Source organism: Perissodus microlepis, chromosome 16, assembly GCF_051167445.1.
Source record: "Perissodus microlepis isolate ML-2025 ecotype Zambia chromosome 16, ASM5116744v1, whole genome shotgun sequence".
NCBI classification, from domain to species: domain Eukaryota; kingdom Metazoa; phylum Chordata; class Actinopteri; order Cichliformes; family Cichlidae; genus Perissodus; species Perissodus microlepis.
Genome location: NC_140476.1, coordinates 32,729,929 through 32,745,342, shown reverse-complemented (window position 1 = coordinate 32,745,342; position 15,414 = coordinate 32,729,929). Strand labels below are relative to the sequence as shown.

The 15,414-nt window shown below is 41.8% G+C and overlaps 1 protein-coding gene across 22 annotated transcripts in view; it reads right to left on the bottom strand.

Moving 5' to 3' along the window:
* Window positions 1-15,414, bottom strand: part of ttn.2 (titin, tandem duplicate 2) — a 221,696-nt gene that overhangs the window by 159,520 nt on the left and 46,762 nt on the right. For 20 of the 22 annotated variants that reach the window (XM_084909012.1, XM_084909015.1, XM_084909018.1 and 17 more), the window contains 20 exons: window positions 10,820-14,587; window positions 9,837-10,115; window positions 8,989-9,552; window positions 8,472-8,753; window positions 8,102-8,380; window positions 7,738-8,019; window positions 7,365-7,643; window positions 6,857-7,144; window positions 6,476-6,754; window positions 6,078-6,359; window positions 5,711-5,989; window positions 5,266-5,544; window positions 2,960-3,238; window positions 2,579-2,866; window positions 2,202-2,480; window positions 1,643-1,924; window positions 1,129-1,407; window positions 766-1,044; window positions 407-685; window positions 32-319 (listed from right to left, as the gene is read on the bottom strand). In XM_084909012.1, the coding sequence (XP_084765138.1) occupies window positions 32-319; window positions 407-685; window positions 766-1,044; window positions 1,129-1,407; window positions 1,643-1,924; window positions 2,202-2,480; window positions 2,579-2,866; window positions 2,960-3,238; window positions 5,266-5,544; window positions 5,711-5,989; window positions 6,078-6,359; window positions 6,476-6,754; window positions 6,857-7,144; window positions 7,365-7,643; window positions 7,738-8,019; window positions 8,102-8,380; window positions 8,472-8,753; window positions 8,989-9,552; window positions 9,837-10,115; window positions 10,820-14,587 (9,393 nt within the window). The remainder of the gene's footprint in view (window positions 1-31; window positions 320-406; window positions 686-765; window positions 1,045-1,128; window positions 1,408-1,642; window positions 1,925-2,201; window positions 2,481-2,578; window positions 2,867-2,959; window positions 3,239-5,265; window positions 5,545-5,710; window positions 5,990-6,077; window positions 6,360-6,475; window positions 6,755-6,856; window positions 7,145-7,364; window positions 7,644-7,737; window positions 8,020-8,101; window positions 8,381-8,471; window positions 8,754-8,988; window positions 9,553-9,836; window positions 10,116-10,819; window positions 14,588-15,414) is intronic. The other 2 variants (XM_084909028.1, XM_084909029.1) reach the window with 1 other exon arrangement.

Genomic DNA, 15,414 nt, shown 5'->3' with positions numbered 1-15,414 from the left:
ACCAATCATGTTAAAAAAAGCAGTGTCTGACCTTTGACCACGATGGACCCACTGCATTCACAGCTTCCTGCTGCGTTAGTCAGTTTGCAAGAGTATAACCCTGCGTCAGATCTCTCTAGCTGTTCAATTTCAATGGACACAGAGTTGTCCTGCTGAATGAGCTTGTGCTTTAGACCACTAGAGATTTTGGTTCCATCTTTCTTCCATTCCACAGAGATGGGGAGAGAACCAGATATTTTGCAACATATCTGAACAAAGGACCCCAATATCTCGTGCATGTCTACCAGGGGTTTGATGAAGCTTGGGGCAATTACTTGCTCTTTTGCCAAGAGAACACCAAGACACAAGTTAGACTTTGTGAACATATTATTATGTATAGCAGCAGTGGTGTGTTTTTGAAACTAACCTAATACAATTAGCTTGACTTTGCAGGTACAGCTACTGATGTAGTTTACCACCTCAAAGACATACTCTCCTCCATCCTCTGTCTGCGCAGCCTGAATCTTTAAGCTGCTGATATTGTTCTCAAAGATCAGCTTGTGCTGCCTGATGGACTTGAGCTCCCTGCCATCTTTCATCCATTTCACCCTGAGTTCAGGGGAGCCTGTAACCTTACAGTCCAGACTGACTGGATCTCCAACTGTAACCTTTACCACCTCAGGTTTCTCTGTGATCTGCGGAGGCACTAAAATCCCAAGCAAAGTCAACAATTCAGAACGCTTCTGAGCCAGAGTGTAAAAAGATTTTATAGCTGCAACTAGTTACCTTGCACTGTGAGGGTGGCAAAACACTTATCCTGCCCAGCCTCATTTACCACCTGGCAGGTGTATTTGCCACTGTGTATCGCCTCACAGGCAGGGATCCGGAGTGTAGCCACATTGCTTTCAAATGTTCTCTGAATCTTTGGATCCTCCAATATCCAATTCTCATCTTTTTTCCACTGTACAGAGGTGATGGGAGAGCCTTTCACAATGCACTGAAACTCTGCCATTTTACCCAGAACAGTAGCAGTGTTCTCAATTGTCTTGATGAATGTTGGTGGTTCTATTAGGAAAGAATGAAATATTAAAGTTTAAAGACCTCACCTCAAATGAAAATATGCAGAATTATTCTTCTGCTTAGACCAACCTTTGAGGCTTAGTGTAGTCTTACAAGTACAGCTTTCCACCTCGTTAGCAACAGTGCATTGATATTCACCAATATCTACAGCATCACATTTGTGCACTTCAAGACACACAGTGTCATTTAACTGAGAGAAGGCATGTTTAGCACTGGGTTTGAGCTCCTTTCCATCTTTGTGCCATGTTATCTTAAAGGGACCCGTCCCAGCAACTTGACACTCTAAAATGGCAGTGGAGCCCTTCACAACATCAGCTCGAGCCAGTTCTCTAATAAATGATGGCGGTTCTGAAATGAGGGAGAGAAAACGGTCATGAACCTATTCTACTCCAGCAGGTCCATACTTGCTGGTCCAGAGGTTTACAGTTCATATAGGTAAAAATATTGGATAGCCCTGTTGTTTATTTTATGTTTAACTTAAATCAGATCAGTCTAGCTCTTTGTTTGAGGGAAACCACTGCTTTGAATTCAATGCTCTTGTAATTCTAGCACAATGAACATCATGTACTTTGATTCAACACACCTTTGACCTTCAACTCCATGCTGCAGCTCTCACTGCCAGCTTCATTACGAGCTTCGCAGTAGTAAAGCCCGCTATGTTTAACCTCAGCCCCACAGACTTCCAGTGTTGCCACAGAGTTGACAAAGGCCATCTTATAGTGATCAGTGGGGCTGATTTCAGAGCCTTCTTTGAACCAGTAGATGTCAATCTCAGGTGTGCCGGTCACCTGGCACTCAAAAACCTTACTCTGACCAGGACAAACTACAGACACACGGGTTGGGATCTGTGTAAACTTTGGAGGCACTAAGGAATAAAAGAGAGTGACTGATAAACCATCAGATGAACAACATGGGGGACACATTCACAAAGTGTATGTTTCCATCCAAGTGTTGATAACATTTTAAGCAAACTCATAGCAAGTTTTGGGAACTTGCAAGGGGGGTATTTTGGAAAATTTAGGTACGAATTATCAGTCGAAAGTGGAGATTTAATGTGAATCACAGGGAAAAAGTCAAATATAATGTGAGAAAAATGGCTGGAGGCATACTTGGCAACTCAGTTTCACATAAAGATTAATAACCTTTGACAAAGAGTGTTGCTTGGCATGAAGCGGAGCCAACATCGTTCTGTATTTGGCAGACATAGTCTCCAGAATCTGTGGTTTTTGCAAAGAAGAGTTCCAGTGTGCTCGAGGTGTTATCTTTGATCACTGACCAGTCAGCACTGGACAGGATCTCTTTATTGCTTTTAAACCATTTGGTGGTGAGTGGTGGTGTGCCAGAGAACAGTACACTAAATTGGACTTTTGAGCCAGGCAAAACATTTATGGATTCAGGTTTTTCAAGAATGCACGGGGATTCTGAAAGACAGAGACAAAGCAATTCTGGGTAAAAATGCTTCTAACTATATTTCTTTGTACGCATCCATCTGCTCAATGGTACAAAAATGTGTTCAGACCTTTCACAAATAAGACTCCAGAGCACTGGACCGTTCCTGCTTTATTTGTAGCAATGCAGGTATAATTGCCACTGTCTTTAGTGTCAAGATTGGAGATTTCTAGAAACGGAACATTTTCAAAGAATGTGCATTTGTGTTTGTCATCGGTTTGGATCTCTTTCTCATCTTTGTACCACTGTATGGTTATTGGAAGAGAACCAGACACAAGACACTCCAGATGCGCAAATGATCCTTTGACACCCTCTGTCTGTTTCAGTTTTCTTGTAAAAGACGGAGGAATTATTTGATCTAACATGGACAAAAGAAAAAGGCGAGTGAGAAACAATGTTCAAAGCAAGATTAAATTAAACAAAACTAAGGTGATAGACATTAAGAACAGACCGAGAATGGTGAGGGTGGCATCACACGAACTTTGTCCAACATCGTTTGAAACCTCAAAGACATATTCACCACCATCACTTTTCTGAGTTTTAATAATCTTCAACACAGAACTGGTATCTTTGCTCTGTACTTTATATCTCTGGCCTGAGGTCAGCTCCTTGCCAGCCTTTAGCCATCTGACCTTCAGGGGTTTTGTGCCTGAGAACCTGGCTTCCAGAGTAGCCGGATCCCCCTGAGTCACACTGATAGACTTTACCTCTTCTGTGATTTTTGCTGGTTCTGGGGTGTCCCAAAAAAAAAAAAAACAGTTAGCAAAGATCTTAAAGCTTCCTATACTACAACACATCAACTACAGACCATCAACCTGAGCCTACAGAACACTAAAGATTCTACACTTTGGTTCTTGTCAGCTTACAAGGTCACATTCATGTAATTTCAAGCATGAATGAGTATAAAAGTCATCAATGTTTCAGTCAAATCTCATTGTCTTGAGTGAAACTTCCTGCTAATATATTCAGATATTAGAAAGCCACGTGAAAAAAAGTACACCTTCATTCTAAGGTTTCACATATCAGGACATTCTTGCTTAACTCCGTTTACTGATGTTTGCCAGCATTTGTTTATGCATAACTTTCTTAATGTCCCACCAAACTATTTATATCAGATTCATGTCTAGGGATGGGAATCAAGAGCCCAGTAGTTCATGTCCTTGAAATTGTTATTGTGCTTGCCCATCGTTTCCACTTGCACTTGTGGTACAGTCAGCTGATTTCAGTTTGTGTGGCAGAGGAGGAAAATAGCAGCGCCATCTACAGCGTGGATATGGACATTACTTTTATTTTTATTGCACTAAAGGGCAGGATGGTAAAGTGGAAACTGCATCAACTGCATCGTCAGCTAAGCTAGCCAAGAACCCAGAGTGAATGCTGACTCCAGCCCAGAACTTCGACAGGTAACAAATGGATGAGCAGTCAGGCTTCCTGTTTCTGCTTTACAGTAGAATCTGTGTGACAATCACTTTGAAGTCTCTGTGGGCCGAGTTTCTTTTTTGCTTTTATTGTCAGCGTTGTGTGTTCATTTCTGAAGGAAAGAGCGTATGTTTGCTCTCATTAGGACAGAAATGTGTGTTGGTGTGTGGAACTTTAGCCCGATTTTTATATTCTTAACTGGCATTAATGAGACATTTCAGGGCATTTTACGAGGCAACAAGAAAGTAATGGAAAGAGCTGTGTAACGAATGACTTTCTCCGGTGAGTAATTAAGTAATGTGATGTCTCTGATATGCTATTTAGTGACGAGAGCCAATGAGAGCGAAGCAAGAATCGAAGAGAATCAAATTGAAATGTGAAGAAGATTGATAAGTGATATCACTAAATTCTTATCTTCTGGTTTCTGGACTTTGACTAAGCCTTTGCAACACCTTTATTTTCTTTTTCGGCCATGATGTTGTAGTTTTGCTGGTGTACTTGGGAATACTGACCCTTATTTACTAATATGTGCATGGAAATGTTCCTACTTTGTGCAAAAAGTCTACATGCAAAATCACAGATGATGATATAAGTAATTTTTAATTTAAGATCATTTAAAATAAGGAATACTGTTATATGTTTAGATTAAAAGGTAAAAGCCTACATCCTTACCTTGAATATTTTATATGCTTTACATGTATTTTTTTAAAATCTAATTGTAATTCTGAGCACTTTGTGTCTTATGGTGTTTTAAAAAACTATGACTGATGACCAATAATTATATTATAATCATTATAATAATAATTAATATTATTCAAAGTGTGACATGGACATGCTTGCAAAAGTTGCAATATGTTGCAGTAAGCTGCCATGCCAGCAGAGGGAGACATTTTTTGCAAGCCAACATAATGATCACAGGAACACGTTTACATTTAAATATATATTTGCTGCTTAAATTAATCATTTCTGCCAATTAGGGACCCTGTAATGCATTCATACCTTCCTTCCTGACTGCTATTTACCCCGGTAATTCCTATGGAAGCAGTAAGGGTGTATTTCACACACTGCTTCTGCATTTGGAGTTTTTGTTAAGTAATGTTATGGTGTATTATGGTACGTGTAATTATTCATTTAAAGTTGTAGTTACATAATTTTAAGACCTACTAAGGGCCAGTTACATTTTTATTATGTCCAAATATGTGGACTCTTAGAATTGAAGGAGGGTGCACTTCCCATTTCACAGGACTGCAAGAAAACAGTCAAGTTTATCAACCTGTGAAGGCATACAAAGATTTTAATAAGGGTGCAAATAAAGTTGAGTTTAATATCTTAACCAACCTTTGACTGTCAACACAGCAGAGCATGTCTGGCTGCCAGCCTGATTCTGCACCTGGCAAGAGTATTTACCACAGTGACTGCTCTGTAAGTTGGTGATCTGCAGTAGCGCAGTCTTGTTCTCATATGTAATCTGAATGTTTTCAGCCTCTTTGAGCTCATGGTTGTCTTTTAGCCAGGCCACAGTTATGGGCTCAGAACCTTTCAGACTGCAAATGAGAGAAACCTCGCTGCCAGCCAATGAGCTGAGGTTCTCCAGCTTTCGAACAAATGATGGTGGTTCTGCAAAGAAAAATGTAAAAAGCTGAGCAATCTCAAGTAAATTCCTTCTGAACAAAAAGAGAACTGTGCTTGCTAAGATTTCAAAAATATACAGATTAAAATGCAACCTTTTGAAATGTAAGGAGAAGAGCTTACGGCAGCTAACAACAAAAGCACCTAAACTAACCTTTTAGCGTTACGTGACAATCACAGGAGGCCCTTCCCACTTCATTCTCAACACTACACTGGTACAAACCAACATCTCCTGTTTCTACTGCCAGAACCTGTAGTGCTAGCAGGTCATCTTTCACAGTAATCCTGTGTCTTTTGTCGTTCCGAATCAATTTGGAGTTTTTATGAAATGACACAGTAAAGGGAGCAGAACCAGAGACTTGGCACTCTAGCATCAGCTCAGAACCTTTCACCACGTCCTTGTGCTCCAAGCTACGCAGAAACAATGGCGGTTCTACAACAAAACAACAGACATGTAATATAAATAGTTACATCACCAAGAAAAGAAGAAGTAAAATCGTTAAAACTAACACTAAACCAACCTTTGACTATAACTGTGCAGGTGCAACGGTCACTTCCAGCCTCACTTGATGCCACACACACATAATCTCCAGTGTCCTCTACTGTACAATTAGCTATTTCTAGAGTTGCCATCAAGTCGATCAAGCTCATTGTGTATTTAGTACTGGCACTGATCTCCATTTCATCCTTGAACCATTTGAAACTGATGACTGGGCTGCCAGTTACTTTGCACTCCAGCCTGGCAGAGTCACCACTGGTGATGAGCTTGGTTGCCTCGGGTTTCCTCACAAACACGGGAGGTTCTGATAGAAGAGGTTAATATTCAGTATGAGACAGAAGAGATTTATGGTTAATATCATATCAGTGGCATAATCTGAAGTCAGGTTTATGAAGTTGCACATGATACTAAAGACTGCACCTTTCACAAAGAGGACTACCGTGCAGTCTACCTTCCCAGCATCGTTGGATACTTCGCACGTGTATTTCGAGGTATCAGTGGGCTTTACAGAGTGAAGCTCCAAAGAGCTTGAAGAGGCATCTTTTTTAATGAAATAAGTGCCCCCTGTAATTATCTCTTTTTCTTCCCTGAACCACTTCACAGTTAAAGGAGCTGTTCCAGTGAATGCTGTTCTTAAGGAAACTGTAGTTCCTGGAATAACATCCTGGTCGTGTGGTTTCACTGTGAACGCTGGCGGTTCTGGAGGCCAATAACACAAATTTACATTTTACGTTAGTATGAAATGATTCAGAGATTACACGTAAAAAAACAAATGCATAAGATAAGGCAAGCCTTCGTGACCTTTCACATAGAGCGTGCCACTGGTTTCTTTAAAGCCAGCTGAGTTGGTGGCTCTGCATTTGTAAACACCAGAGTCAGCCTTTTCTAGCCACATGATTCTCAGTATAGCAGAGCTGTCTTTAAATTCAGGCTGGAATTTGTCTCCAGAAACAATCTCCTGGTCGTCTTTGAACCAAGTCACGGTCATGGGCTGTGACCCAGACACCTTGCAATCCATGGAGACAGGATTATCAATGTTACCGTCAACTCTTTTCAGCGACTTGGTGAAAGCTGGAGGCATTATCCGATCTGGACGTTAAAGAAGAAAAATCATTTATTTGCAGTTTCACACTGACAGGAACCACTGAGCAAAATCCAAAAGCAAATAACATTGTACACACAACATTTTAGGGCTATAGCATAATGCATTTCCCAAAATGTATGAATACAATGTGTTTTCCGTGTAAACACACACAGCTAAAACAAAGGTTTTAAGAAATTTCAGAAGTAGCTGAAACCAGCAGCCAACCTAAGACAGTGACTGAGCATGTGCACTGGTCTTTCCCGACTTTATTTGCCACTTCCATTTTATACTCTGAAGTATCTCCTTTTTCTGCAGTAAGAATTTTCAGGGTGGCAATATTATCCTTCAGAGTCATCTTATATTTACGGCCACTAATGATCTCCTTCCCATCTTTAAACCACTTCACTTTGAGATCTGGGCTTCCAGAGACTGTGCACTCCAATGCGGCTGAGTCCCCTGCCGTCACACTAATGGACTCTGCAGGTTCTACAATCCTGGCAGGTTCTGGGATAAGACAGTTTTTAAGACAAAGAGTTTAGACATAAAAACCTGTATTACAATATGTAAAGGCATCGCTGCATCAAAGATGCTATCTGACCTTGCACAGTCAAGATCGCTTCACACTTTTGTTGCCCAGCCTCGTTCTCCGCTTGGCATGAATACTTGCCACCATGGCTGATGGCAACTGTTGTTATCGACAAACTCACAACACCGTTCTCAAAAACCATCTTGATATTTGGATCATCATCTCTTAGCATCTTGGAGTCTTTCATCCATTTCACAGTGATGGGAGTTGAACCTTTAATCATTCCTTGTAGTTTTACTGTATTTCCCAAGACTGCTGTAACACTCTCAACCCTTTTTGAGAAAGTTGGTGGATCTACAGAAACACATTACAAGTTAAAAATGGACAGAATTAAATCTGATTCCGCAACTGCTGTGATGGGCTTGAGTTTACTAACCTTTAAGTTTAGCCATAGCCTTAGTGGTGACTTTTCCCACATCATTTGATATGACACACTGATAATCTCCAATATCTGTAGTGTCAAATGTTTGAATCTCCAGCCTTGCTATTGAGTCTTGGGAAATCAATTTATATTTCTGATCACTGGTGATGGGTTTCTTATTTTTTACCCAAGTGATTTCAAAAGGAGCTGTTCCTGTGACCTCGCACTCCAGGTGAGCAGCTGCTCCCTTCACTGCCTCTACTGTCTGCAGGTCTTTTCTAATGCACGGTGGCTCTATGCATCATAGGTAAAGTAAATGCAGTTAATGCCAAAGTTTGTTTTTTCTCTGAACTGAAGTAAATGTAAAGTAAATCCTTGGACAAACCTTTAACAGCTAAAAGAGTACTGCAGCTTTCACTCCCAGCATTATTTGACACCTCACAGGTGTATCTGCCACTGTCTGTGACCAGAAGGTTCATGATCTCCACAGTAGCAACTCCACTCTTGAAAGATATTTTATATTTGTCTCCATTACTCAGCTCTCTTTCATTCCAGAACCAGTGGATGTGAAGTTCAGGCGATCCTTTGATTGTGCACTGTAAGCGTGCAGCTATGCCCTGTTTCCATGTGAGCTTAGATTCCATTTTCTTCACAAAGGCAGGGGGCTCTGAAAGAGTGTTTTGTTCAAAAACACTAAGACTTTTTATACATTGGTGAAATATAGAAAAAAGTCAACCAAGACATAACAAAGCAAAAAAGAATGCAAAAAAGGCATAAGACAGCAGCACAGTATTAGTATCAGCTTGGAGCTAGCTAAAAACTCTTGTCAACATTGACCTCACTTCAGGTAAATGCATAGGTTTTCATCACAGCAAATGGAAAGATCACCGTTACGATCTTACCTTGAACTGTTACCACAGCCTCACAGGAGGAGCTGCCAGCCTCGTTTGCAGCTGTGCACACATATTTCCCAGAGTCCTTTAGTTTGGACTTGGGGATCTCCAGAACAGCGACCTTGTCCTCAAAGGACAGTTTACACTCCATACTCTGGTGGACTTTTTTGCCATCCCTGGTCCAGGTGACAGCCACACCAGTGTCCTCATTCACGTGGCACTCCAGCCTCAGTGGGTCATTAACAGCTGCAGATACTGCCTCAATGACCGTAACAAACCGGGGCTTGTCAATAACCTTGAGTTCTACTGCAAAAGTAGCTACACCAACACTGTTGGAAGCCTTGCACAGGTACACTCCCTGATCAGTCAGTTCAAGACTTTTAATGTGAAGGGAATACTTGTTCTTTTCACATTTCATGACATAGTTCCCTTCAGAGGAAATTGTTATGTTGTCCTTGTGCCAGACAACTTCCATAGGTGAGGATCCAGTAAGTGAGCACTGGAACACAGCTTGTTTTCCCACATATAAAGTCATTGGGTCTGGTTTTGATACAAATACTGGTGGGTACATCTCTATGGAGAGCAGGCAGAGCACACAAAATGTTCAACAGGTTTAAAAAACCACCATTAAAAATAAACCTGTGCAACTCAGTGATCAATATGACATGGCAACATTTTGCTTCTTAATAGTGATATACTGCCAAATAATACAGCAGCTTAGCGCTATAAACTAAGCATACCTTCCACACTTGACTTTGATAATTCACAGTACAACACAGTGTTTGTATATAATTCTCTCTCTCTCAAACACATATATGCATAGCGATAATTTAAATGAGGTCCTTTTGGGATCTTACCGGTTACAATGAGCGAGGCAGTGCAGCTGTCTGTGCCGTGTTGATTTGAAGCTTTGCAGGTGTATTCTCCACTATCAGCTTTGACAGGGTTCAGGAGCTCTAAAGAGGAACTAGTGTGGCGGCTGACGATCCGATACTTTTCACTCTGTCTGATTTCGGTGCCAGATTTGTACCATTTGAACGCCACGTCCGGAGCTTCTTCAATCTCACATTCAAACTTGGTGTGACTGCCGACATTTATCTCCAGAGGTGTGATTTTCTGCCTAAAGACAGGGGGCACTGTTGCAGACACAGACAAAAAAAGCACATTTTAGTAATGAAATTTACTGCTACTCTTTAGGTAAAAACAAACAAACAAAAGATTAGGAAAAGGAATGGTGGAATGTACAATAATGGTGGATGGCAAGCCAAGGTGACTGTGGAGAAAAACAAAACCAAAAAAATGCCAGAACATTAGCCCCATGGTTTTACCAAAAGCAGCCTGAAAGAAGATGATATCAGTGTACGTGATTTTCTTGGTTTGTGAAAGATGAGGCAATCTGAAGCCCTTAAAACATGCAGAGAGACATTGTGGACGTGGAGAATGGCGACAGATCATGGGAAAACACGTTTAAAACAAAGCAGTCTGGTGCCACTTGCATGCCAATGTAAACATCCTAATGGCCAGATCATGACAAACATTATAGCAAGAAGCTTATGCACTTCAGAAATAAAATTACATTACAACTGCGATGGTTCTGGCCTTTAAGGAAATACTGACCAAGATGATGTGGAAAAAAGAAGAGAGTGAGTTAGTACCATCCAGTGCCCTGCTTAGACTGCTCATGCCAAGCTATGAAATGAATAGAGGAACCAAAGTGACAAATGCATATATTCATGTGAAGACAACGGTTTGGAATGATCCACTGAATGATTAGTTGCTGTCAAAGAAAATGGATTGGATGAATGAGTGAATGATACATAGATTTTTCCTGTTATCAAACCTCTTGAGACCACAGTGAGCCTTGAAGATGTTGTTGTCCTGCCGGCTTCATTCTCAGCCTCACAAACATATTCTCCTTGATGCCTCTCCTTGACAACTTTGTTGATAACCATTGTGTACGTGTCATGGTCTTTGGAACACTTGAACTCTTTGCCAGATTGCACCAATTGCCCATTGAAAAACCAGTTAACCTTTGTGACGTACTTAATGGTAGTGCTGAAGGTTACTCTACTATCTTCTTCTATCAGTATGTCATTGAGAGAATTAACAATTACAGGATATTCTCTCAGTTCTGGTCTGGATACTTCGATGCCCTCTTTGGAAATGCTGACATCCACTGCCTGCTCAGTGGTAGTAGAAGTGGTAATGATAGACACTTCTACATCTTTTTCTTGACTTGTAATGATTGTTGACCTCACCTCCTGTCTTGAAACTTGCTCTGACTGCTCAGAAGCTATGTGACCTTCAGTTTGAATTTTGATATGGGATGACCGTTTTACCTTTGTGTCCATGGATTCCTGCACTACAACCTGTTCCTCCAATGTAGCATGCTCAACTGCCACTTTAGACTCAGTTTGAAGTGATGCAGAATGAGATTTAACAGCAGTAAAATCCGCTGTGCTCTCTGTCACGCTCACAGTCTTTACCATGGATGACACTGTTTCGCTGGAGCGAGCTGAGGTGACTTGTGCCCTCTGAGGTTTGTCTAGTTGCATAGTACCTTGCTGTTCTGAAGTAAGAACATGGGCCTCCTGATATACCATGGAGTGAAATGCTGCCTGAACCTCAGTCCTGAGGTCAGCGGTCTGAGGGTATTCACCCTCAAAAGCTAGAGTGATCTCCACAGGGGCACCTGTTGTTGTGATCAGATATGTGAACATGGCCCACTTGGGCTCTCTTTGAACCTTGACTTCCTGTACTTCTACAGCGTGCAGGTATCCTACAACTTCAGCTAGTAACACTGGCTGTTCACTGGCTACAGCAGACTGAAGAGCATCTCTGAGCTGACGCTGTATATTTGAAGTGGATGATTTAGGGATCTGGATCACAAATGTCATCTCTTTAGGCAGAGCTGTAATATCTTTAGATTCTGGTGCCAAAAGGGACAACTTTTGCTGTGCATTAACAGCAACTTTGGTGGTCTCAGACTTGGTGATCTCTTGAGAGAATTCACCTGTCAGCACTCGCTTCTCGTCCATCATTACTGACTGCCTGACTGACTGACCCTCTTGGATCTGAACAGCAAAGTCCTGTTCTGCTGCCTTTAGAAAGACACTACTCTCAGTGGAGATCTCTTTCTCCTCAATCTGGATTGGCTCAGTGGGTACTTTTGGCTCTACAGTTGTCTGACATGTGAATCTGTCTATAGCTGTTAAATGATCTGTGTGACCCTCCTCCAAAGCCTGTTCATCTGTCACAGAAGTGACATGCATCACGTTCCAGCGATCCTCCTTCTGTAGTAGAGCTCGCTGATGCTTGCACTCTGTGCTAACTGGTGTCTCTTTTGCCAACTGCACAGGCTGGTAGCACAGTTGGAGGATACTTTGTGGCTTGGGCTCAGTTCGAGACTGAGACTGAACTCCAGACAAGGACAAATCCAGTTCTGAGTAAAAATCAGCTGTGAGCTCTCGTTTCTCTTCTGAAAGAGCTGCATGGCTTCTTGCCTTTTCTTGTTTCTGCATTGCCACCAGCTGGTCAGGCTTCTCAACTGTGAGAATGCCCTCTTTGGGTAGGACCTCCACAGGCTGGGTTGACTGGAGATGCAGCAGGGTAGGGGCCTCTTTCTGGTGCTCTATGGTTATAGTGTCTGCCTTGGAGTCAAACTCTGATGTAGCCTCACAAACTACTGTTCTCTGCTCATCCTGACTAACAGTATGTAGCAAAGTGGGACTCTTTCTGGTCCCTGCGTGCTCTGGTGTTGGTTTTTCATATGTTAGTCTTTTCTCAGATGGAAGGAGGTCCTGTTCTGTTATAACCTGCAGGTGTAACAACTGCTTTCCTTCTATCTGGGACTTAATGGACATGGCACTGTCTAGACTAGGAAGCAACTGTGTGGACTCACCCTGCAGCATTTGTGTCTCTTCAGCAGTTAGAGCTGCTTTCATCATCGTATCTTTACAGGTATGGGCTGCTTCCTCAGCAGGCCTCTGAATAGAGAATTCTGACTCCTTGCAAAGAGTTTGCTTAGACTCGTTCACTAAAGCTGTGACAGGTGGCTTATGTTCTTTTCTAATTGCAGACTTAACAGCAGATTCTGCTGTTGCTAACTCAGTTGTGTGACCCTCTGCAAGCACCTGCTTTTCTGTGGACTGGGCCGAATATAAAATCTTAATACCTTCCTTAACCTTATAACCCATCTCTTCCTGTGGTTTGGGGATCTCTTGAGACTCCTCTTTCAGGATTGACAGTTGTGTTTTCACTTGATGACCACTGACTAGATGTTTAGGTTCTGAAGTGATTTTAACAGCAGCAGACTTCCTGTCACCCAGTGGCTCTGTGCTAACAGCAGAAAGTGGTGTGAGCTCCTCGACAACTGCTAACATGTGTTTTGACTTTTTTTCACTGACTGCCTGAAGCTCAATGAGATCTGGCCTTTGAATGTCATCACAGTGCTGCTCTGTGAGGTCCTGACTCTCTTCAACAGACGATGTGAATGCTGCCATGTGAAGCTGTTTCGTAGGAACAGCTGACACTTGGTCTGGGTGAGTAGGAACCACAGACACCCGTTCCTCTGTCTCATGTGCCTGAAGTATTGCTGCCTGGTGGGTAACCCTCTCACGGTACACAGTGGCAGTGGAGACATCTACTTCTCTAAGGGAGCTCACTTGCTCGCTGGGAATGATCTGCCGATCTTCTGTGCCGATGGTGTAAACCATCTGATCTGACTTAGCTTTATCCTGGCCTGGGAGGCTGACCTGGTACAAGCGTGACTCTGTTGCTTGTTCTGTCACTAAAACCTTGTAACTTTTCTTCTGAACGGCTGTCTCCTGTTTGTGAGAAGCAGAGACTGATTCTTTGAATACAACAAGCTCTGCACTACAAGCGGTCTCACCAAATTGGTTGGAGGCTTTACATGTGTATAAGCCACTGTCCTGTTGTTTGACATTCTTAATAATGATGAAACCAGATCCATCTGAATTGGTTCTAATGGTACAGTTTCTACTGGGCTGGATCTGGAAAGGCCCCTTGAACCACTTTATATCAGGGACCGGATCACCACTGGCTTTGTAATTAAAAGAAGCCTCTGTTCCTTCTGAGCACCTCACGGGTTGTATCTGAAGTGTGAAACTAGCAGGCTGACCTGTGAGCTTAAACATCTTCTCAACCCATTTCTCTGCCTGGCTGGCTTCAGGCTTTTTCACCTCCAGGTATGTGGTGCATGTCGTCTGGCCAAATCTATTCGTGGCAGTGCACGAGTACTTGCCCTCATATTCAGACGTGACTTGGGTGATAACCAGTGTGTACTCATCCTTCTCCTCTATCAGCTTGTATACAGAAGAGCTCTTTACAACCTTTCCATTGTGAGACCATTGCACAGTTGGCTTTGGAAAGCCAGATACTCTAACTGTAAACCTGGCGGTTTCCCCCGTGTTTACAGCTGCTCCGGAGAGCTGAGTAAGGAAAACGGGCTTTTCTTTTTTTTTCTCTAAAGTGGAAGAGTAAAGTTTAGAATCTGGCTTGAGTTCAAGTGTTTTAGCTTTTTGTGGTAACTGGACACCAGTGTAGTAGGTTTCCTCTTGTTCTTCCACAGTGGTGATGGTGGTTTCCTCTGTCAGGAAATATTGAGCAGGACATTGGATAATAATATCCAAAGACAGCAGCTATGGTTTTAACACTTCATTCACAAAATCAGATATTAGGACTGTCCTCATGTAAAACAAATCTCAGCAGAGAGGACTTTTTGCAGTCAGTTGTTGAGTTCAATCCATATTTTGCTTTGTAAAAGTGAAAGCAAACATATCTTTATATTTAAATTACAATAATGAAAAGTCTTATAATAATGTCTCAGTTTAAAAATATTCAAATTTTGCTTTAGCTGCTGAAGTAATTATGAGGACAATCCTAGGACAAAACTACAATAAGCACATTAACTATTAACAATTACATGAAACACAAACGCTCTGACCATTCTGGTTTGTTTTTGACTTTCGACCCATTTATAGTGTTAATTTATCAGACCACCACCTAGTGCAAGAATTGTGTCACAGATGCCCTTAATTAGCAGAACTAGTATAAATTTTTTATAATTCTGAAATTTGTTTTATGTCTAAAATTTCTTATACGTATATTCCGTATATATTTTATTTTCTTTGATAATTGATATTCTTTTTCTCTTTTAGCTTTTGTTTTTCAACCACTTATTCCACACTAAATTCTGCTCTGCATGGTGTGCACACAGTGAAAGTTGGGGAGGGCCTGGTTGCGTTAAGAGATTTGATTGGGCAATGCAGTATCGGTAATGAAACTAAATGAATGGGCTGCTGTCAGTAGTTGTACGGCTGGTTAGTAGCGGCCCTTTAATTGACCCCTCGGCTCAAAAGTGCATGGCCCATTGGGAAAATACCCAATATTCCAGATTACCAGTTCAGCCCCAGT